The sequence below is a fragment of the Suricata suricatta genome, chromosome 3 (genome assembly GCF_006229205.1).
Source record: "Suricata suricatta isolate VVHF042 chromosome 3, meerkat_22Aug2017_6uvM2_HiC, whole genome shotgun sequence".
Lineage (NCBI taxonomy): Eukaryota > Metazoa > Chordata > Mammalia > Carnivora > Herpestidae > Suricata > Suricata suricatta.
The window spans coordinates 4,188,238-4,212,122 of record NC_043702.1 but is presented as its reverse complement, the minus strand read 5'-3'; the positions used below and the strand labels follow the sequence as shown (position 1 = coordinate 4,212,122).

Sequence of the window (23,885 nt, the reverse complement as noted above, 5' to 3'; positions counted from 1 at the left end):
CTGTTAAGTTTGGTTTTTTTTTTCTGCATAAAATATATTGTGTTCTTTTTCTTCATGGAAGGTCTCCCTGGGTCCCAGGTCTAGACTGACATTCTCCGAGGATGTTACTCCTAGGTCCTGCGGCTTTGATTATCACTCTTGAGACGGCCATCGTCCATAGGGCCACCATTTTTTTTAAAGAGCAGCCTACCCCTTCTTGCTTTGTGTTCTAAAGGGCCTCTTTTCGTCTTTGTTTTCCACAGTTTCCTAGGTTTTTGGTGTGGTGATCCTTCCGGGTGGATGTTGGTTCCGTGTCTAGCACTGCCATCCTTCCGCAGCCCTGCGGGGCCCGGCGGTGGCAGTCAGCTGTGTCGTTCTGATCCACGAGTCCTCACTGCTCTGTCTGCTGTTTCAGCCCGTCTCTCCAGGCCTGGCGCCCCTCTCTGCACTTACCAACCCTTCATTCCCTCCCTCGTGGGCTTGTTTTCTTAACCATTATAATTTGAGTTTCCAAGCGATCTCCTTTTCTTTAATGATCTGCCCAATCAGTCCTCATGGTCTCCTTTTCTTTGAAAATTTAGGATCCCACGTTTTCATTTCTTTACACATTTTACGCATAATTACTTTAAATTCTGTATCTGAAATCCTTTGGATCTAAATCTGCTCTCTTGTTTCCTGTGTGTTCAGTGCCTTTGGTTTTGAGGCCACGTGTGGGTGATCTCCGTAGAATATGCTTTCCTTCTGAGGAGATGTAGGGAGCCAAGGAGGTTCTGGAGTCTGTATCCCCTTCCTTTCCGGATTGCTCTGGGGGAGGCAGGTAGCGTTCACCTGCAGGCTTTTAAACCTTGGTGATCACAGTTCTGGTTTCTTAACTCATGGGCGTGAGTTGGGGAGGGGGAAAAGAGAGTAGGCCACGGGCTTGGAGATGAGACCTTCCTTTAGTTCCATGAATGCCAGAGCTCCTGTGTCTTGTAGGGAAGCCCCAGCACCGCCTGGTCGGAAGAGGCGGGGTCAGATCCCGCACAGCCCTGGAAGCCACGCCCAGGCCGCTGCAGGAGTGCTCCCCCTGCTGGTCGAGGAGAGCGGCACACAGGTGTTACAGAAGCTCTGGGCGACCGGGCAGCCGGGCTAGAGCTCGTGTTTTGATCAGGCGAGGGCCAAAAGGAGGAGGAGATGGCGAGAGTGGGTCAGCGGGACCCATAAGAAGTGTTGAGCTAATTAGATAACCATGGGAAGAGGGTGGACTCTGGGTGCTTTTTAGAAATAGCATTGTCACCATAACAGAAATCGTGAAAACCAAAGAGGATTTGGAGATGATAGCGGAACTATTTTATGCATGTTAATTTGATGCCAGGGCAAAATAATCTGAAGAATATCTGTAGGCCTGAAGTCCCAGAGTGATTGGATTTGGGGGCCAGAGACAGATCTGAGAATCACCCCCCTATGTTAGAAGTGACTTGTAAGCTTTGGGAGGAAGGGAGCCCTCAGGTGGTGAGGCACAGCCGTGAAATAAACCCCCAGGGTATGTGTTCACACCTGGCCACACAAAGAAGGGCCAGGGAAGGCAAGAAGAAGCCGTGATTTAAAACCTAGAGGGGCACCTGGGTGGCTCAGTCAGTTGAGCCTCTGACTTCAGCTTAGGTCACAATCTCATAGTTTATGAGTTCGAGCCCGACATTAAGCTCACTGCTGTCTTCAGATCCTCTGCCCCCTTCTCTCTCCACCTCTCCCCTGCTTGTACTCTGAAAAATAAATAAACATTAAAAGATAATTTTAAAAAATAAAAGATAGAAAACTCTAGCTGAGTATGAAAAAGAGACGGCAGGCATACCAAACACATCCATCCTTCTCCCAGGGCAGACATTGCTAGCTGAGGTAGCACTTGAACCTCTCCTTCCCCCAGGACAGACATTGCTAGTTGATCATAGCACTCATTCTCCAAGTCCTGGAGCCAGCCTTGGAATCCTCAACAGGGATTCCGTGCAGCTGCCCAAAGCTGTTTCAAAAATGTTGGGAACTGTCCTGCATCCCTCACTGTAGCATCTCAGAGTAGAAAGGCACTACCTCATCCCCTGAGATGCCAACTTTCCACCAGGCTCCCTTAGAAGAGAACACACAACAAGGGGTTGAACTCCTCAAGGGTGCAGAGACCCAAAGCTGGCTGTCCCATCAGTGGACAGCCCTGAAGGGGAGAGACTCTTCTGCAAGTACAAACAGGAACGTTTAGTGACATAGAAGATACTAGAAAAGGAAACTTGTGTCCAGTATAAGGAGACGGAGAAGACAGGCGGTGGAGCTGCCTGTAAGGTGACTGAGAAGCTGCAGAGGAGATGCTGTAGGGCGAGTATATTTGGAAATCTGCAAGAAATGAACTCTGAGGTTCCTGTGAACGCTCGTATGTATTTGTTCCCATGAGTGGATCTTGCCTGGAGGGTGAGTCTTGTTTATGGGATGAAATAGGGCAAAGCCAAACCTTAGCAATTGAATTTGAAAGTTCGGTGTTTTCATTTCAGTGGGAAACTTTCAGTAACAACTACTGCACTGGAAAGACAGTATGGACGTACCTCTGCTGCAGAGCACCCTCCCAATCACTGTTTCCACTGCTCTGTATCCAGTCACCAGAGAGTATGTGTGTGCCTGTCCCTCGCCCCCCGACTGTGTGTCCTGCGTGACCGATCCCTTGCTCCCTGCGTGGTACCGGCAGCCACGTGACCGAGCCCCAATCCGTGTAAGGCAAGCTCAGTTCCTTCCCTTCCTTCCGGGGGATGTAACCTGTGATTCAGGCTAGGAAGCTTGACGCCAGACCAGTTGTGCAGAAATTTAACTGGGAAGCTAACAGTTGTAATTGTTTTCTTTTTTACTGAAAGATCCAGTAAATCCCAACTGAGGGGGCGCCTCTGTCGTGCATTTGACTTTCACCGATTAAAAAAAGCGTGAGGCTGTTCGGCAGATCTAATGCACGGCTGTCACGGTCCTCCCGTGAGCTAGCACGTGTTCCCGACCGCCCGCAGTGGCTCACCTCTCTCTCATCTCTCGTACCGGTTCCCTGGGAGAGTTTTGTGTAAAATACACGAACTTGGGGCACCATCTTGCAAAATTCAGTGTAGAAGACATTGTAATTTCTAGCATTAGCAACATAAAACCCTGAGGGTCAAGACACTGGATGTTTAAAAATCCGAGGCGTAGGGACTCAGCCAGTACTTGTGAGGTACAGTTGCAGGTCACTCACGGGCAGACCTACTGGGAAGTCACGGCTGGTTTTGAAAATGAAAATCCCAACAGGGCCACGAGTGACCCAGGGCGTTGCCGGGGGCAGGGGTCCTGCCAGCACCCCCAGGCTTCCTGCCCCACGTCCCCTTCCCAAAGCAGGTGCAGCGTCCGCCTCGGCCTAAACACAGGGGTCATTTGTTCTCTGACCCTAGCACAGTCCATCGGGGTAAAACTTCTGATGGCCCCTCCTCTCTTTCTGAATCCGTATCACAAGCTCCCCAGAGCTCAGGAGCCAGAGAGTCAGGGGGCCCGGGGTGATGCTTACGGCCCCGCCCCCGGCGAGGCTCCGGCATGGGGTTCCCCTGGCCCGCCCCCCTCCCTTGCGGGGCATCCACACTCGGGGACTGGGCCTCTATCAGGGCCGGGCCTGGCCTGCCCCCCGCACCGGCGCCCCACCACGCACCCTCGCCACAGGAGCTCTGACAACTCCAGGATTGCCGTAGCCCTTTGCGAAGCCGCAGACCCTCTTGCCAGAGAACCCTCACGCATGTGCCCAAGGCCGGGTGCGTTCATAGAAGGCCTTCAACTATGGTTTCACTGATGAACCTTCCCTGCCTTTGGGTGCTGCCCAGAGGGAGGCCCAGCTCCCCAGCGGGCTAAATCCTAAAGCTGCAGCAATGGTGACTCTACACAGAGCACGACACTGTCAGTCTTCAGAATGTGCAAAGGTTTTGCGTGCAATGGGCACGGCCGTGTTTCCGGAGCAGGTTGTGGCCATTTAGGGAACTGGTTCCCGGGAGCAGGCTGTGCTGGAGAATCCCGGGCCCTGTGCCCCCACCCCCTCTTCAGAGCGGGGTCGACCGGTGGCATTGATGGGGTCAGGCTGGAGGGGTGGCTGAGGCAGATGAGACAAAGGGCAGCAGGGAAGGGTCGCTGGAGAAGCCTGTGATCGCCTTCCGGAGCGGAGTGGCATCGAGGCTCGGACTGGCAGGAGGCAGGGCTCTGGGCGGGAAGCCCAGAGAAGGCCGGTTGATCTGGGCAGCAGGGAGCCCGGGGAAGGTCAGGGGCTGGAGGTCAGGGGCTATGAGGGCTGCCAGGGAACTGGGCTGGGGAGCCGAGAGTGTGCAAGATGGCAGGGTGTGGGGGACTTGGTGCCGCAGACGTGACCCCGTGCCGGTGGCAGACCGGTCATGGAGCCGGCAGTCCACCCCGGAGACTGTAGGTGGTTCTCCTGATCAGTGACGACTTCTCAAGGGGCAGCTGTGACGCAGCTGTGTGGCCTGGTGGCTGGGAATCACAAATCAAGTGAGGAGTCGTGCCTGAAACTCATGCTTGGCATTTCCTGTCTCTGTGACAGTATGGGGGAGGGGGGGGGGAAATGGAGCATCTCCCATGGCCCAGGCCATCAGCCTCAGTGGCATATGTCACTTAGCCAGTGGGTGACACTGTGGAGTAGGTGGCCTCTTCCCCCATTTTCAGGGTAAGGACGTGAGCCTTGGCGGAGTCCAGAATCTGTCCAAAGACCCCACTGTGGCAGGCGCACGTCCCCCTCCTTGCTGTGCAGACGGTCGCCCCATGGCAGCCGTGAAGTCCCCTCAGGTCACCTGGCGTCCGTCTGCTCGCTCTCCAGGCGGAAGATGAGGGGATGAAAGCCGCTGCGGTGGGTCTTGTGCTGATAAAGAACAGGAAGCCCCCAGGAGCCCGTTGGCTGCTGCCGTATCCACAGATCTCCACGCAGACACTAAAAGAAGTCATTAGCAGCATTGACTTAATTTTCACCCCACAGATACCTGGATGGTGCAGGGAGGTACGGCGTTACTTCCCCGAGTCGCTTCCTCTGTGCCCAACGCAGAGCCGCGGGCATCACCCGCTGGTTTCCATTTGTCCTCCTCCCCTGCGCACTGACTGAGCCACAGCTCAGCCGCGCCGCCTTTAGGGAGGTGCTGCGGCCCCAGGGAGGCGCGACTGAACCCAGAGCCCCTTTCATGGCCGAGCCTGGGCAGAGGGCCGCCGTCTCATGAAAGCTAAACTCTTCATCCCCACCCCTCTGTGTTTCAGAACAAGAGGAAAACTTTGAGTTTATCATCGTGTCCCTCACTGGCCAGACGTGGCACTTTGAAGCCACCACATACGAAGAACGAGACGCGTGGGTCCAAGCCATCGAGAGCCAGATCCTCGCCAGCCTGCAGTCCTGTGAGAGCAGCAAGAACAAGGTAAGGCCCTTAGCGCGACCCCCCCCCCCCCCCCGCCGGGACCCAGACTGCGGGTCGTTACAGGGAAGTGGGGGCCCCGGAGTAACGCCCGCGGGAGGAGGGGGAGCGTCACGTGAGTGGGGGCCCCGGAGTAACGCCCGCGGGAGGAGGGGGAGCGTCACGTGAGTGGGGGCCCCGGAGTAACGCCCGCAGGAGGGGGGGGCGTCACGTGAGTGGGGGCCCTGGAGTAACCCCCGCGGGAGGAGGGGGAGCGTCACGTGACGTGCGTGATTGACAAGACCCAGTTACGCTTCCTGCTCCGCGAGCTGAATAATTGAAAAGATAAGAAAACACTTTGTGTCGACACGTGTCACGTGTTAGTGCCCCTGCCAGACCACTCCGGTGCGGCCTTCACGCTCTCGATGAATGCCAGGTGTGAAGACCGCGTTGGCCTCTTCCTGGTGCATGATGGGATCCTGTGTCTCGTGTGCCCGCACTCAGGAGAAGAGGGGCAGACGTAAGAGATGCACTGTTCCCTCCCAAGGGCACAAAATTCAAACCCATGTTAAGCCAGAAAACAGTCTCATTACAGACGGGCACCCGGCAAAAACGGGCTGAAAGTGAGCGTCCCGGGGGGTTGGGTGGAAGCCGAGTCCGCCTCCTGAACTCGGCCGCTGACTCCCGATGTGTTTCATTCGGCAGCCGGCGGGGACTCTCCGCAGAAAACAAACAAACAGAAACCTTAAGCTGCGTTTTCTAGATCCCTGCCAGGGATACTCCTCAGAGAGGAGGCCTCCTTCCCATGAGGGCTTCCTTCTGATTCATTATTTTAGTGGCTTGGATGCGTTCAGCCCCTTCTCTGGGACATTTTAGAGTCTTGAAGAGCATCTTGCTTTTCAAACTATGGTCAACCGGAAACCGAGAGACAGAGTATCTCCCGCCCACCTGCGGTTTCGTTTGTAACCATTTAAAGAAATGTCTGCCGACGACTGACGCTCAGCGTAGCCGTTAAGGAGGGAGCCTGTCTTTCAGACACGTGGAGCGTCTGCTGCGTCACCTCTTAACCGGGGTCACCCACACCACAACCGTCATTAGGAAAATGTAGTTTCCTTCACTTCTTTGAAGATGGTTTAGACCCAAGGCGGGGAGAAATCGGCGCCTTTGCTTCCTCACACCCTTGGCTATACTGAGGCACCTCCACAGACAGCGCCCCTGAGGCGAATGCAGGGAAGCTTCCGGATCTCCTGTGGGCGGGGGTTGACGACACTCGTCCTACCCACAGCATGGGAATCTAGCTCCAAAACAGGAGTGCGGGGAGCTCGTGGCCAAAGAGACGGACACCCCTCCAGGCTTTGTGCACGATCACAGTACTCCAGGTTAGACCCCAGATCCACGCCACGTCGTCCGGATTCAGGAAGATCCAAATCTCCCGTGGCTTTTCTTCCGTTTCACACCCTTGCCCGACCCTTACCAGCTCTTCGGGAGAAGACGCAGCATCACTTCCGGGCCTGATGCAAGCACCGCCGCAGATGCCGCCCCTTTCTTTCCTCTGTGCGCCCGGGCAGCGCCGTCTCCGGGGGGCACTCGCGGAGCCCCAGGGAGGACAGGGCCCCCCCACCTGTTCACCGTGGACACTTGCGGAATCAGTGTCCCAGGGCCCAGCGTGGGGCTCCCCTCCACAAGGAATCGCTGGAGGGAAAATCCAGACCTAGTTGAGGATGAGCTTTACACAATTTTAGCTCCCTGTGCGTAACTCAGAGCTGGTAGCAGGCATAGGCGTACACACACACACACACACGTGCACACACACACGCACACACACACGCCGTGGAAGTCGGACAGGTAGACACGGGCAGGTACACGCACACACAGTCCAGATGCCAACGCAAACTGTCAAGTACGCTTTCAATACTCGGGTATCCAACCAAAGGGAATAAAATCCTAATACATCATGCCAATTACATAGAGGTGAATAAATTATAATTTATATTCCTAGGTAGTGACAGTCAGTCGTTTCCCATCAGGTTGACATGTGGTGGTTCAGTTTATGCATCCTGATGTTGGAAATCAAGCTTACTGTAAGTGTCCTCCGAAATTTGTTGGGGTTTAACCATTATTAAATGTATTTATCGTAAGCCTTTAATAGCAGTACGTATCTTGGGCGTCTGCCTGATTCAGTCTGTGAAACATGCAACTCCTGATCTCAGAGTGTGAGCTCAAGACCCACGCTGAGTGTAGAATTTACTTGGGGGAAAAAAGTTAGCTTACGAAACAGTACCTATCATTTCCCTAGCGCCTCTGCCCCCGAAGTTTGTCGTTAGTAATGACAGAAGCAGGCAGAGTTTTAGCAATAAGCGAGTTCTTTACGTCACCGTGTGCCCTGGAGAAAAATTGGAATCCAGTTACGTATCCATCAAAGAAAACTTCATAAAGAAGTTCTTGCGAGTAGAACAGCCACTTCAGATGGTGACCTTGGAAAACAACGTGGTGGCATTGAGAAATGACAGTGTCTCTTTAGGCTGAAAGGGCAAATTCTTGGGGCGCCTGGGGGGCTCAGTCATTCGAGCGTCCGACTCCGGCTCAGGTCATGAGCTTGTGGTCTGTGGGTTCGAGCCCCGCGTCGGGCTCTGTGCTGACGGCTCAGATCCTGGAGCTGCTTCTGATTCTGGGTCTCCCTCTCTCTCTGCCCCTCTCCCACTCACGCTCTGTCTCTCTCAGTCTCTCAAAAATAAATAAACGTTTAAAAAAAACTTTGAAAGGGCAGATTCTAAAGCAACATATGCCAGCTTTTTTTGTAAGTACACGTGTGTGTGCAGATAGCCTCCTTTCTCCCTTCTGTGTTTTTTTAACACGTAGAGGGAAGGCGGTTAGGTATCAGTTTAAATATCCATTAAAGAAAACTTCATAAAGAAGTTCTTGCGAGTAGAACAGCCACTTCAGATGGTGACCTTGGAAAACAACGTGCCTGCCCCCGCCCCAGTTGGTGACTTGGTTGCTGTAGCAACAGACATAGTCTTCATATGAAAAGTGAGTCTCCAGGGCATGAAGTGTGGTGTGGACGTGGCTTCCTGGCGAGGGGCCACGGGCTGTGTCTCAGGGGGCTGACTGAGCCCTGGGACCCACGGCCGCTAAGACCGCATACTTCACATTCTGTCATCTCTATGGAGGCAGGCTCACATTAGTGTGCTTTCCAGTACGTTCTCCGGGCGGCGGCTGGTCCTGCCCACTCTCGAATGACCCAGAGCTTCCCTCCGCCCTCCTGTCCGGCGCGGTCCTCTCATCTGCTCGGTCTTGACACAGTGCACGGAGCCTTCTCCCTCAGTCATGCTTTGTTCCCAGAGACGTCGGCGGGGGGTGGGGGGGGGGGGGGGGCAGCTGGAAATGGTCCTCTTGTGTCTGCTGACAAACAGTTGGGTTTTCTTCCCCGGCGTCATGAGCGGGTGTGGAAATGTCTGCCCAGGCTCTTACATCTTGCATTTGTGTGTCTTCCTCCACATGCCCAGTCCCGCCTGACGAGCCAGAGTGAGGCCATAGCCTTGCAGTCGATACGAAACATGCGCGGGAACTCCCACTGCGTGGACTGCGAGACCCAGAGTAAGTGCGGGCGAGGGGCGGGGCCCCGGGGCGGGCAGGGGGCGGGGCTGGCCAAGCCCCCGTCCCTGCGGACCCTGCAGGCCTGTTGTTCCCCCGGAAGGGTTATCGGGTCATGTAACGGCCGGTAAGGAATTGACACAGTCTCGTTTGGATTTTATTTTAACTCTGTACCCTTCCCCCCGAAAGCCTCAGTGACGGCACCCCGGGTCTCCCTTAGGCCTTGGGCCTCGGGCGTTCCGGAGGAATGGCACCCACCCCATGCGAGGGGGTGCCCAGATTCTGTGCCAAACCCAGGAATTAACCTTTTGCTTACTCAATGATCATATGCTCGTTGCTTTTCCATAACAATACAGTGCTGTTGCTAATCCCTGCCCAGAGATTTCTAGAGTTTGTTTGGTTTTTTTTTTATTGCAAAATCATTTTGGCATCAAAACGGTCTCTTTTTTTTTCAATGTTAAATTCAGCGTACACTAAAGCGTCTGCTTGAACTCCTAGACTTTGTAATTACTTCTTCGTGCCTCGCAGTGACCCAGTTTTACTTGGTGCTTCCTGCTGTCCAGTACGGAATATGCTCTTCCCTCTGAGAAAGTCATTTCATGGTTTGCATCCTTGAGTCCTTGAGGTTTAAGGCTGACTTCTAGTGTCTACACGCCAGCCCTCAGCACAGCGCTGGGTGCGTTCAGTCAACATTTCCTGGTCTTATTTTTTGTGTCATGAAGCTGTGTTTTGATGAGAGGGAAATACAGGTGAGAGACTGTGGCACCAGCCTCGGGGTCGCCTGGGAATCGCCGGGTCCTGGGCGTCCCAGAGCCCGAGTCCAGGGGCTGAGGCGGGACCCAGAGACCACAGAACCTGCCACCACGGAGGAGGGCCATTTCAGGGCACCGGCACCTCCAGCAGCCTCTGTGCAGAAGCCAGAGTTTGCAGGGAGCAGGGGACTCCGATGGGACGTGAGCAGGTGGCGGGACAGGCCGCTGAGCAGCGCTCAGACCTGTGCGGCCACAGCGCCTGCTGCCCGGGTCAGAAGCTGGTTAGAGCCAAGGGAGGTGACGGCGCCCAGCCGGGAACGCCGCAGCCTTTAGTCTTCGTCTGGAAACGCTGGCAGCTCCTTGGAGTTTGAGAGCAGAGGTGAGAGGCGCTCTGAGCCCTGCAGCCTGGCATCGAGCAGTGGTGGGGGCGGGGGGGGGGGCGCCACCGGGACAGCCCCGTGAACACGAGAAGCAGACGCAGGCTCCGGGCTGTCGCACAGGAAAGGGGATGCCCTGCTCTGCGCAGCCGCTCTGGTGCAAGGCAGGGACAGGAGAGCCCGTGTCCGCGACCCCCACGTGAGAGAGAGGGTCTCTTGTTCAGGTCTCTTGACGCACCTCCTTGAAGCATGTTCTTTTGTTTGAATTTTTGAGTTTTGCTTTCAAAACGTGTCGGGAGATAAAGTTCCGAGAGAGTGGTTACGTGACGTGTGTGTTTTTATCAGAAAGTTTTTAGAGGAAGAATTCTAAAAGCACGAAGCCTGAAAACCGTCAGAACCTCCGTCCGGAAGGGCGCCTGCGGTGGCTCCCGCCCCACACTAGAGTCCTTGGAAAGGGCCGAGTCCGTGGCCCACAGGCTCCGTGGCATGTGGCGCGTGGAGGCCGAGTGACCTTTCGGAGAGCAGGCAGGTCACTCGAGTGCCCAGGTGTGGGGGGGTGAGACGCAGAGCAGGTGGGGAGGGGGGCCGGGGCGCGGGCGCGCCTGAGCAGATATGTGGGGACGGAGGGAACGAGGGGAGGCCGACTGTGACAGTCCAGGGACAAAGGAGCTCACAGGCCCCCATCCGTGAACTCCCATCTCTGCCAGGCCCACACCGGACGCGCTCACCCAGTCTTCTGTAATCCTGTGGCTATAAATGCTGGCGTTGTGGGGGGCCCCACGCACAGGGAGGAAACGGGGTGACGAAGGCAGAGTCATACATCCAGTGACCTATCCAGGGTTGCAGAAATGACAGATGGAGCCCCCTCCCTCCCTGCTCTGTTTTCTCAGAGACCAAGGAGGGGAAGACCGGGGCACAGAGATCAAGGACACCGGAGATAGCACGTTGGCAAAGGCCTTTTGTTTTTTTAAATCAAAATATCCAGTTTTGGTGAGAGTGCTGAGACGTGCACCAGCCACACCCTCGTGATGAACCGTGAAACCTGCCCAGGGCGCTTTGGCGACGTACATAAAAGCCGTGAGCCAGCGGCCGCCCGCGCTCCAGCCGCGCCCTCCAGGAGCCAAGCCCGTGCGGGTGAGCAAAGGGCCGCAAAGCCCTGGCTCCCAAGTGTTTGTCACGGCGCTCTTTGGGGACCCAAAGATCGGAACATCCCAGATGTGCAAAGCCAGAAGAACCATCGGTGGTGATGTCTTTTCGGTGAAATAACGTGCAACCCAAAAAAGTCCTGTACAAAATACATGAATCGAGATGGGGAAACTTGGAAATACGTTGGGAATGAAAAAGCGTGTGAGTCAAGGGGAGCCCGGTGCCTCGTCTTCAGTATTTAGGCGGAAAAGGTCTGTAAAGATGCGTTCCGGAAGGTTGCCCTCACGTGTCTGGGCGCGGCAGGGTCCTCGGTGAATTAGTGTCTGATTGTTTTGTGAGTGAGCACGACCGTCTGAGGACACTGCGTCTCGGGGGCCTGTACTGTGTGTGCAGGACACGTGACGGCGAACACACGTAAGAAGAGCCTCTTGTTCTGGGTGTGGAGGAAGGAAAGCTGTCACGAGGAGGCTGTGGTCTTCCGCTTGGCCCAGGAGCGCCCGCTGTCTCCTCGCGGGCTCCGTCCAGGGACCTGGGCCGGCCTGTGTCTTCCTGGGGAGCGCACAGCACCGCCCCGCCGAGCGCCTGAGCATCAGGGATCAGAGGTCGTCTCTCGTGCTTCCGGGGGTCTGGGAGTGGGGGTGAGCCTGTCAGCCCCCCAGTGTGGCTGCGTAGAGGCCACTGGGACCGGGCTTCCGTCCTCTCCCGAAACCCTAACTCAGGAGCAGGCACCGCACCCGCCTCCAGGGGGGCCTGGGAACCCGGCGCTCGGGCCTCCCGCTGGGGTGTAGCGAAGGCAGGTTTTTGTTGTTCTTACTGACGGAAGGGCTTTCTTCTTCACTTTCTTTTCTTTTTTCTTCTTTCCCTTTTTTTCTCTTTTCTTTTTTTTTTTTTTTTTTTTTGAGAAAAGAGAAAGTGAGAACAAGATAGTAACTGTTTTCGGTCCCAGGGAGCTTGGGTGTTCTCCGCCGAGGTCTGGCCACGCCGTCTCTCAGCTCCTTTGACTTCCAGAAGCTCTTATCAAACCACGACGCAGAGGAGAAGGTCCGCGTCTGCCCCGGGGAGGCAGCTTCAGGACAGTGCTCCGTCCGGGACCGCGTGGCCACACATCTCTGGGAGCCTTGGAGGCACCGAGCCCCTCCGCACAGCCCAGCCTGCAGCACCCCAGTGGCACTGAGGGCTCCACGGAGCTGCGCTGGGGGGCGGCTGGTCGCAGAGCGCCAACGTGGGTCTCCGTGCTCCCTCGGGCTGGCACACCCGTCGGCTGGCCGTGCTCGGGGGGGTGCCTGCTGGTTCCCTGCGTGGTCTGAAGGCCGAGACACCTCGAGGGGCCCATCTCCCTGGAGTCCCGTCTCTTCGCACGGAGCTTTGGCAAAGGGCCTGAATCTCAAGACAACAGTGGGTCAGTGCTGATGGCCACGGGAGGCCCGGGCACCCGGGCAGAAGACTGTCGGCGCCAACAGCGCTCGGTCTGTCACACTGTGCAGACGTGACACCTGCCTGGGAGGGGCATGGGATCAAATCCGGGAAAGAGGCTGTGCCCTCAACCGTGATGGGGCAGCGCAGAGGCGAGAAGGGCCCCACACTCTTGCCCTCCACCACGTGGTCGGGGACAGAGGGGGCGGTAGCCTCCGTCACCAAGAGGGACAGAGATGGCTACAAAATGAACTGTTACAACATTAAGAATTTTTATTTTTTAATTTTTTACATTTTTTTCATGTTTACTTTGAGAGAGCACGTATGCTTGTGGGAGGGGCAGAGAGACGGAGAGAGAGAGAGAGAGAGAGAGAGACAGAGAGAGAGAATCCCCAGCAGACTCCACGCTGTCCGTGCAGAGCCCAACTCGAGGCTCCATCTCACAGATTGTGACATCATGACCTGAGCTGGGATGGAGAGCCAGGTGCTTGACCAACTGACCACCCAGGCACCCCAAGAATTATTTTTAATACAAAGTACTTACGTGTATTGTTAAGTGAAAAAAGCAAGAGAAAACGTCCTTTGCCCTGCATTTCTTGCACATGTGTACGCACAGGTGAAGAAATGAGTTGACCGTAATGGAGCTGGGTGGTAGTTACAGTTTTCTTTCTTTGTTCTTTATACGTTTCTTTAAATGAGGCTATTATGTTTAATTATAAAGGGGTCTTAAGAGAAGATTGAGGGGATCTTAAGAGATCCTTCAGGATCCTTAACAGAACTTGAGGACATGGGTCTCCCCACTGGCAGTTTATTGTCCCCCAGTGGGCAGCGCCCTTGCTTCGTGGTCCCATGTCCGGGGGCCATGTGGGAGGAGCACTGGGCTCCGGAGGCCACACCGCCTTCTCGGGGTGTTCCCCACCTGCTTGTGAACACCGTCCTCTCTCAGTTCAGGTGCGCCCCGTGGGGCTTGGGGATTTGGGCCGTGGAGACCCCCACCCACCTGAGAACGTGCCGCACTGCCTACAGCCCCCCGTCCGCACAGCTGGTAGACCCCAGAACCCTGTTTCCCTCAGTGGGTGGCCATTTCCATAAGGAGTGTGTGATCAGGGGGTTTGGAAACCCCAGCATCCACCTCTGGGGAGCCGCGGCCCTGGGACATTCGCGCTGCTGGGAAATCCCACGGCAAAGCCAGCTGTCAAACGGGACCGGACCTGTCTCTTGACAGAAGTCTTTGTTCGGGACTCCTGCCGCCGACCCTCCACCAGGATCACGGCAAGGAGACTCACTCCCCAAGAGCCCTCAAGAACCCAAGAGTTGGAGCCCTGGTGTGGATCTCGCCGGCATGACTGACCTTCATGGACAGGCTGGTAGAGGCCGCTCAGCCTCTCCACTGCCCCAAGGCCCCCTCGACCATGATGCCCCCCTGCCTACCCGGGCAGAGCTGACCCTCCCTCCTGGCTGGTCCGCGCCCCCCACCCCAGATGGAAGTCCCTGGCACCAACTCCTCACGCCTTGTTGTGTTCATGTTGTCAGTGCCTTTCCCTCTTGTGTCCCCCTGGATGTCAGGGGCCCGTCGTTTATTTCTGTGGACCCCAGGCCTGCACACAGGGAGGGACTCCAGCCCCCGTCCCCCGTCTCTGATGTCCCAGAAAAACGTGTCACAGGAGCGTGCCCAGTGTCTTGCTTCCGTCTCGCGCTCTTTCCCGCAGGTATAAACAGAAACTGCAGATTACAAAACCATCAGCCTGCCATCCTCGGGTCTCTGCCCAAATGTCGCCTCAAAGAAGCCTTCCCTGACCACACGTTCAAAGGACACACGCGAATCCGTCTCCCGCTTCTCCCTAGCGGGGTTTTCTCAGGGCACATACTCAGCCGGCACACTGTGTGCTTGTGTGTTTTTCTGGCTGTCTCACTGTCGGTCCGCCCCGGGGATCCTTGTCCCTCGTTTGTTTGCAGGGTCTTGTGCGCCATTCGCTGCTCTGTCCCCAGAGCCTGGCATGTAAACAGTGGTCGATGCATGAAGGAAGGAACGTCATTGTAGCCACCATGTTACATCGCATCTCCCGTGTGGTCACCTCGCAGCATTTAACCCTCGGGACAGCCCCGCGGGGACGCGCCTCGTTAGCCTCATTTCCATGCTGCGCCACCCGGACCGCAGGAGACCCCTGCAAGGGACAGAAGGGCAGGAGGGCGTGTGCTGACAGGCGCTCTGCAAGGGGAGGGCCCTGCAGCCGGAAGGGGAGACGGGGTGACGCAGGGCTTTCTGGCTGTGCGGACTCACCTGTAGGCCCGAGGGGGCGGCCCAGGGCCCTGACGCCCTGCCGCGTCCTGGGAGGATCAGGGGGTGTGGCTCGGCACTTCCGCCGCTTGCTGACGCCTGCTAAGAAGTTGTTCTCCTTTGTTGGGGCAGAGGCAAGACCTCCCTGCGAGGCCCCAGGGACGGGGCGCGCAGCCGAGGCCACGTCCCTGCAGCCCCCGGGCCTGCTGAGGTGACGGCAGGCCAGAGCAAAGCTCCGCCCCCTCCCACCTGCGGTATTTCCGTCTCTAGTTTTTATGGAGATCGCGCTGTCGTTGACATGTGTCCTCCTTCCAGGACACCACACCAGGCCCGCCTCTGAAGCTCGTGACGGTGGGCAGGGCGACAGTGCGGTGACTTCTCAGCTGGGGGCGGGGGTCCTGTGCCCACAGGAGCACGTGGAGAATCGTGGCGGTGAGGCGGGCGGTGGCGCCCGGTGACAGACTCTTCCCCCGGCTCAGGCGACTGTGGGGACCGTGTGTGAAAGTCCTGACCACCAGTGCCCGTGACGGCGGAGGGCACGGGGACCTCGTGGCTTCCTGGGACTTGCTCCCCACCTCGTGCCACCCGGGGACCGGTTCTCTGCCGTCGCTGGGCTGTTCTTTCCTTCACCCGGAACTGCACAGTGGGGCAGCCTCTGAGGAGAGGCCGCGGAGGGGACGAGGTTGGTCCCCCTGACCCCACCCCTTCTGCCGCAGGGAAGGTGCCGTGAGACGGGGCGTGTGCGGGGCGCACTGGAGACAGGAGGAAGGGGACGGACATGGAGAGACTGAGGTGGTTGGTGATTGGTTGGCTGCGGGAGTGATGGAGAATCAGGGTTGAGTCCCAGGATCTCGGCTTGAGTGACAGGGTGAATCGGTGCCCTTTGCTGGGGTGGAGTCGTCCCTGGCAGGTGGCCGCGTTCCTAGAGTGAAACGTGGACAGGGAGGTCCCTGCGGGATTTCCAAGGGGAAAATACCACGGTGATCACACGTGCAGCAGAGAGGACGTATCTGTGTTCGCAGAGGTGGACGGTACCTGTGGGTAGTCGTTAGCCATTGGGTGAGAACGAGATCTGTGGTGGCACTGAGTTTACTGAGAAGAGAGTGAAGCATCGAGAGACCAGCCGACAGGCCCCCTTGAGGTTAGGGGCAGGTTCAAGAGGACAAGTAGGGAAGGGAATCAAGATGGGGAGCCAGACAAGTGCTAGAAAGATCCAGGGAGGGTATTGACCAAAAAGGCGTCCGAAGGCAGTGCTGTACGGAGGGCTAGCCAGGGATCAAGTAAAGTAACGGCCAAACACAGTCCTTCGATTTCACCCAGCCTGGTGACTTTGGCTGCCCCGCTCCAGTGGAAAGGTGGGGGCAGAGGCCCGAGGGATTGAGAGATGCAGACGTACGGGGGGCGGGCGCAGCAGTTGGGCTGTGAAGAGGCGCAGCAGGAGTGTTCTGCGATCCGTTCGCCACCCCACCCTCCTCTCCGGTGCCCCCCACAAGGCCCAGGCCAGCCTCCTCCATGCAGCCCTCCCCCCTTCACCTGTTACGGCTGACCTCTTCCTCCCCACACTGCCTGCACCTTCATTCTTTTAATGGACCCTTCAGTGTTTAGTCTGCATTTCCTTGTCCTGTTTATTTCATTGTTATTTTATTCATTTGGGACGTACATTTCCTCTCCCCAACCACAACATCGCTGAATCACAGACCTGTCTTCTCCACTGTCTCCCCGATGGTATCCATCCTTCGCCTTCCAGGGTGTGTATGAGCTACGAAATAAATGGCTGGCTGATTTCTGATGAGTTAGGACAAGGCCATTCCTGGGTTTTTTTGTTGACTCTTCAAGTGTACCCGGGACAAATATTCATTATTCCTGGATGATTCAAGCCTTACTTGACGCCATTGGTGGTGGAAGCCGTTGGCTGTCAAGGTGAGCTCCATCTTTGCCAACAGCATCAGCTGTGGACTCTGGCATGAAGCCAGCACTGGGCCTGAGTCCTCAGTCTTCCCATGCCGCCGGCCAGTTTCACGAAGGAAGGGACCCAGCCCAAGGGCTCCGGTTGCATTCTCTATACTGGTTTGCTGTCCTTGGCGCATTATCACCGCCTAAAGCACTGCCGTGCATTCTGCAGGTCAGGGTTGATCAGCTAGGTCATAACCTAACCAGGGGGCCCGGCCCACCACTTGCCAGCAGTGGCAGATAACGTGGAGTTGCTCCAGTGGGAACCCTTAGGTGAGATCACTGAAAACGATGTTTTCATTGTAGCATGCCTGCCTTTTGTCTTTGAAATTTGCAAACGTGTTCATCTTATGGCTAATGAAAACTCGGCTGTGCCTGTGGTTGCTGAGGTGGTTGTTAACAAGGGACGTCATAGTTTTGGAAATACTCTCAAGCGCCGTCTCTTTCCTCCCATCCGCAGCCACCCCCAGTGGGTGCCAAGTCATCAACGGTTCTTTTCCACGTGTATCCACGCTCTCGAGACCCCTGCTGCTGGGGTGCTGGGAAGTGCGGTTCTCTGTTCAAACCAATGCCAGCAGCTGTTTTTATCATGCGGGAAATTCCTAGGCTTTGGGCTGAAGCCATATTGTTGAAAAACTCCCCCAGCATATCAAGCCTTCCGAGATGCCTAAAACCAGTATGGAGCCCTGGCCAGGGAGCATTTTCAGGCCACGTGATTGTCCAGGGAGGGACTGCTGGATGTGAGGTTGAGTAACTGGGCTCTTTGTTCCTGAGATCCTAAGGGCAGTTGAAATGAGTGGTGATGATCTGACCCCACGTGGCACCCTGTTCCTCTTCCCACAGATCCTAACTGGGCCAGTTTGAACCTGGGGGCCCTCATGTGCATCGAGTGCTCGGGGATCCACCGGAACCTTGGCACCCACCTTTCTCGAGTCCGGTCTCTGGACCTTGACGACTGGCCCATCGAGCTCATCAAGGTGATGTCCTCCATCGGGAACGAGCTGGCCAACAGCGTCTGGGAGGGAAGTAGCCAGGGGCGGACGAAGCCCTCACTGGACTCCACAAGGTAGGGGCGTGGGGCGGTGTGGGGCTCCGGGCATTCTGCCAACAGTTAGACAGTTGGAAATGAGCTTGCTGACAGTCCCAACTGGAATGGCACTGGCGACCTGTAGGAATACTGAGGAGCCTAGCACGGAAATGTCTGTATTTAAAATTGGCGTTCAGCAGACATGGGTAATTCAGACTCCTTAATTTTTTATGTTTGTTTTTACACCTTGGGGATTCCTCTCTCCTTCTTAGAAATGTATGACGCTTCCAACCTTATGAATATATCACTTTAATTAATACATTTCTAATAGGTGTAAGCTGTGCTGCTCACACTAATTATGAATTTTTGATTCTTTAATTTTGTTATTCTTGTGTGTTTGATGAGCACCTACTCGGTCGACTCCCCTCTCCCCACACACACCCACAATAAGTGAGTTTACAGTAACAAAATATATTTTATTTTTCTAAAATCTGTTTCTAACACATCTAATCAGCCAAGTTCGGCATAACGTATGGTGAGTCCTCATTAATGTTAATTGTTACCCAGTGTAAAAAACGCATTTATTTTGAGCCCATTTATTTTCTCATTTTTCATTTACAGCTATTATAAACCGTTTTTGAGTACACATACATATTTAATGTACCTAGGAGGTGATAAAATGGCATGTCTTCCGAGCAAGCCTGCGCATAGAGGAGAGTGGGCCGTTCCATGGCGGCGGGCAGCTGCCATCCAGGGCCACGTCTTGGCCTCTGACGGAGGGGCGAGGCGCTCACTTTCTGCTCTGGCCCCTCGGGTGTGTGAAGAGAGGAAGGGAGCGAAGCAGGCTCCCATCGCTAGCACTTGGTAAGGCTCTGTGGCTTGTTGTGCTGGTGGTGAGACAGGTGCATGGCGGACTGCGGTCGTGTCCCACGCGAGGCGCGGGAAGGCGGTTTCTGCCGCCGAGCGACGACAACGTGCAAAGCGTCGGTGGACTTTGTTTCACTGACGCTGAAAAATGAATTTGTGGTGCCACCTTCGGTTCACTTTAGAGAATGAAGCCGGTGTGCTGTTCACCTGCTCTTCCCATCACGCGTCCTGTGGGGGGGGGGAGGGGAGAAGAGGCACCCAGAGCGTGTTGGTCGGGCCTTGCCTCAGCGTGCTGTGTGAGCCCCCCGTGGGTGAGTCCTACCATGCAGCGCCCACGCGGGCAGCTGTCCCACATACCGGAGACATCCTACCCTGTTTTGAATTTTTTTATCTTGATCCGTTTAACACTAACATAGAAATTAGCAGGCGTCAAGTAGCATTCTCAAAAGACGAATTCATGTATTATTAATATCCTTTCTTCACAGGCATAGTTTCCTTAGTGGATATTTAGGTCTAAAAGTGAAATAAGATTGGACATCAGATTGAACTTAATGTATAAGTTCAGAGAACAATGAAATAAGTTGGAAAAATATTAATCACGCATTTTAAAAAGCAGATACGTTATCTTCAATATCCTGAACTGGAAAAGTTTGTTTTTCCAAATCTGTCACAATTAGCCACTGTTTGGAGTGTTCAGAAACACATATATGGGTTGATACTTTTAACTGATAAATGTTTTATATCAGCTCCATCTTTGTTCATTAAGTGAAGGCCGTGTATGTACAGGGACTCAGTCGTTCTTATTTATGTCTTTGATTTAAGCTCTTGAGTGTGTCACATTCTCTTCTCTCCAGCACATTTCAAGTCTTCCTTTCTTACAAATGGAGTGACCACAGCAAAACGCCAGCTTTCCTTGGGTCCCATTCACTGTTCCCGAGGAGCTACTCTGCATTTCAGGCTCCTCTCTGGGGCTGTGGTGACGGTGATGTCGCAGTGCGGTTCCAAAGGTTGCTTTCGGGTTTTTAAGAGAATGAACAGCTTTGAGAATTGAATGTCTCTCTGTGCCTTCAGTCACTCTCCCAGGGAATTTTGTTCTTAATTCATATTCCACCATCATTCACGGAGCGCTTTCTCATAGAAGAGGAGCAATAAATGGTGACTTGCACCCTACGGTGATTTGTGAATGTTCGGGGGCCCAGCGGAGGGTGCCAGGCCTCAGGAGAATTAGCAGAATGGAGGGATTCCTACGGCCGGTGTGCCCCAGGGAAGTTTCACTGGAGAAATGGCATCTGAACTGGACTTTCAAATGTGGGGTGAGGTCCAGGCCTGGGGAAGGGTGCGTGCAGGGGAATGAGTGTGGCCTGGGCAGACTTGGGGCCCGTGGGGGAGGATAGAAGCTGGGGAGTCACCACCCATGGAGCTGGACCGCTGGGTAAATGAGGAGGAGGGGGGACGTTGAGGCCAAAGTAGAGCAAAGACCAGGGAGAGCCTGAGGGCTGGGGGGGTATGATAACAGCACCTCCAGAGCAGCCAGAGGGCGAGGGCTTGTGGATTCACGTGAGATCCGCCTGTTCCGGGAGTGCTGAAGGAAGCCCACGGTGCTGTCGGACAGGATGGAGACAAGACAGGAGGCCAGCTGGAAGGCTGTGGTTCCGGTGGGTTGTACCTAGAAAACCACAGATGATGCTCTGTCAAAAACAAAGAAACAGCTTTGCATCAGCTGTGCACCGATAATTCGAACCCTCACCATCTTCACTGCCTCATGCAGTTTCCTCATCTAGAAAGGAAAAATGCAAAGTTTGAGCTAGAATCTCCTCGTGGAATTCAGCCAGTGAAAGGAGAACGGATATGGAGCCTGGATCCGGCCTTCCCAGGCCGAGGAAGCGTGCCCCCTCCCCCACCCACCGCCTGTGCTCTTTGCAGATCCTTAGTCCAAACAGCTGGGGGGTGGGGGTCTTCTAACGTGGCCCAAAGGTAATACTAAAAAGAAATGCTTTAATAAATTTTTATGCCTATCCAAGGAAAGGCCGAGCGCCATAGATCCAGCCTAATTCTTTGGAAGAGGGCCCAGCTGCTTTTCCCAAGCAGCGCTGTCCATTCTGTCTTGTTCAGAAGATTCATTCTGACAGTGTCATATAATTAGAAATGTGCTGTTCCTCCCCCAAACACACACCGCGCGCGCGCACACTCCCAGTTAGGACCGAGGGGGGAGTGGAATACGGCCCATCTTTCTGCACAGAAACAGCCAGGTCCCCGAAACCCCCTCGCACTGGCGTCACCCAGGGCTGCGGGGGAGTTAGGAAAACAGGCGTCTTTGCCCAGCTGGCCGGCCTTCTGCTCGCCGTCCCCGCGCCCCCGATAAGGGCAGCTCCGGGCGGCTCATAATTGGTTGCAGGGACTCTCGGCTGCCCTGAGAGCCGCCGCTCACGCCAGAGCAGCTGGTGATCAATCGGAGCTGACGGCGCTGAAGCGGTATCGACTTCCCCTTCCTAAACCAGGGGATCATTAGTCAAGAAAAGCATCTTTTAATTACTCCCAGGAAGGAAAAAAAAAAATCTCTTTGGATGGATTCTGCAACAACTGCCATTTTTTTCCAGTGCATTCGATATTAAATTTATTGTCTCAGGAGGGGAGAGGACGCCCTTCAGCCCCCTCGGTAATGGAGGTTTAATTCGGAGAAGGGAGCGCGGGAGAGGCTATCGATGCTACGACAATTAACTCCATCTGGGGTGGCCTCAGAATTCCCCTCTCTAATTGCTATTGATACCATTTAAGCACATACTTAAAAAATTGATTTTCAGTGAGGATGCTGGTGTAAGGGCGGTGGTGACCATGGACGGGATTTACCAGATTTTAGGGGCGCCAGGAGGGGCTGTGGCAGGCTGTGTGGGGCGAGGCTTCAGGACACTCAGCACGTGAGTTTGTGTATCGCACCGCACGCTGGGTTGCTGTGCGCCGTTGGCCGTGGGGCCTGGAGCCACCGGGTAGGGCTCTGGTCCCAGTGTTAGGACGCATGTTGTAACTGTAGGGCGAAGTCAGGGAGCTCCTCAGTGACCCCCCCAAATCCAGGAATCCGAGGCTCAGAGACAGATACTAAAACCGCCAAGTGCGTGTGTCTCAAGTGAATGAATGAACGAGCAAACGAGCCAATGGGGCAAAGCAGGGACGGGGCCGCTGGAACCAACATCCAGTGCTCTTGCTGCTCCGAGCGTCGGGACTCCTCGTTGGCTCGTGGAGGAGATCGGGGCTCCCGTGTTTGCCGGCACGCCGTGAAGCCGTCCTGGCAGACCTCGGACATCTTCCTCTCCCTCCCCGTGGTGCGCCCTTCGTCCCTGCTCCTCCTCCCCGGTCCACTTTGGAAGCTCTTCGGATTGGCTGCAGGGATGGCGGTTTCCCAGCAAGGCCCAGCGGAGCCCCCTGGTGCGCGTTTCTCCAGGCCGAAGCGGGACTCTGCTCGCCTGCCTGGTTTGTCTCCCGTCTTTGGGTCTCAGCGGCGCGGCATTGGGCCCGCGAGGGTGTGCGGGGACCAGTAGCCACTTGCATTTTGGGGCAGGTAGCCTATTTACACGGTGGTCTGAGAGCGAGCCGATTAGGTCTCGGAAATCAAAGGAGCCTGGACGTGTGTTTTCAATGCTGTAGAGAGCCCTCGGGAGCAGCGTGAAGCCTGGCTAAAATCCCCGTGCCTTCTGATCCCACTCAGAAGGGAGCCGAGTCGCTGATTTAGTATACACTCCTCTGCCTCTTTGAGCGTTCTTTTTCTTTCTGTCATTGTCACCTGCTCATCTAAACTCCCCTCTTGTCTTTAACCTATAAAAAGATGCCACCTTCGGGTGGAAGATTTGGGGCCGGACGTCAGAAACCTGCGTGGGAGAGACTGGCCGCACACTTCCAGATGCAGCAAGTCTGCCCAGTGACACGAGTTCCGGTCCTTTTTGATTTGGGAACACCACTTTCATCTTATTTATGCACACGGAGATATTGATAAAGGGGAAATGTATCCAAACTGAAAATAATTGGACCCCTACCGCTCACTCTGAGATATTAAAAGCAGTACCACTTGGCCACGTCTTTGTCTCGTTAGGTTTGATCATAAGATCACAATACAGTAATCTCGAGCTCAAATTTCTGGCATAAAGATGCGCTGTTCCAAATGTGGCCTCAGGGAACACGAGTACCCGCGCGGCCCCAGGATTATCTCATCTTATTATTTTTCAACAGTTCTTGGCCCGCTGAGGTCAGTGTTTTGTCTCTTTTGAGTGTTCCTCTATGCTTGACACCTTTTCCTATTTTCTTTCTTTAAAAAAAAAAAAAAGAACGGGCAGGGGAGGAGGGGGGGAGGACTCTGCCGTGATGACCAGAGCCCATCTGTAGTTGGGTGGCATCTGCTCCCCACATGTCACTTCCCTCATTAACAAGCAATTGAATTAATTAAATGCTACTCAGAACACGCATAACAAGCTACCGGCAGTGTCCAAATTAGCACTGATAATCAAGGATGATTTCCTTTATTATCCTGCTAAGTGGTGTGCAGACTCTGATCTCCCTGTCTGCCCTCATCTATTTACATACCCCCAGCTTCTGCCTTTGGAAGCGGAGGTTATCTTACCTAGTTAATTTGCCACGATCACCAAGCATGGCGGATTGATGCCCTGCCGCCACCGCCGCCGCCACCGCGCGGCCCCCTCCCCGCCTGCCCTCCCCCAACCCCAGCCTTTGTATCTCAAGCTCACTGATAAATTAAAGGCCACCCCTGTGGTCTCTCAAGTGAGTAATAGAGGCAGAAATTTCATTTTGCAACTGGCTGATTTAATGATCCAAAGGGTAATTAATGGCCTGATTATCTTAATGTTAAATATGTCCGGCAGCAATTACTGTGACCTCCCGCTTGTCAAGGTCCGGGCTGTGCTCTTCTTTCAATTAAGTTCTCTGGGGCTTAATGGTATGAATAAACTCCTCTGATTCTATCATCCCGGACGGACGCAGAGGGTTCAGGGAGCTGGGGGCTCGTTTGGAGTTTTAATCAGCCTGTCTCCTACTCCGGCGATCAGAGTTAACAATTAGAGCAAGGACAGCCTAACTTTCTTTTTCCCCGTGCCCGGCGCG

At 55.0% G+C, this 23,885-nt stretch overlaps 1 protein-coding gene and 1 long non-coding RNA gene across 3 annotated transcripts in view; one reads left to right on the top strand and one right to left on the bottom strand.

Annotated features, from left to right (window-relative positions):
* Nucleotides 1-23,885, top strand: part of AGAP1 (ArfGAP with GTPase domain, ankyrin repeat and PH domain 1) — a 306,663-nt gene that overhangs the window by 232,912 nt on the left and 49,866 nt on the right. For both annotated transcript variants that reach the window (XM_029933558.1, XM_029933559.1), the window contains 3 exons: nt 5,248-5,402; nt 8,885-8,975; nt 17,732-17,954. In XM_029933558.1, the coding sequence (XP_029789418.1) occupies nt 5,248-5,402; nt 8,885-8,975; nt 17,732-17,954 (469 nt within the window). The remainder of the gene's footprint in view (nt 1-5,247; nt 5,403-8,884; nt 8,976-17,731; nt 17,955-23,885) is intronic.
* Nucleotides 3,077-5,430, bottom strand: LOC115287295. The gene is made up of 2 exons (XR_003906384.1): nt 4,980-5,430; nt 3,077-4,861 (listed from the first exon to the last, which is right to left on the bottom strand). It is a non-coding gene; the product is annotated as an uncharacterized LOC115287295 (long non-coding RNA).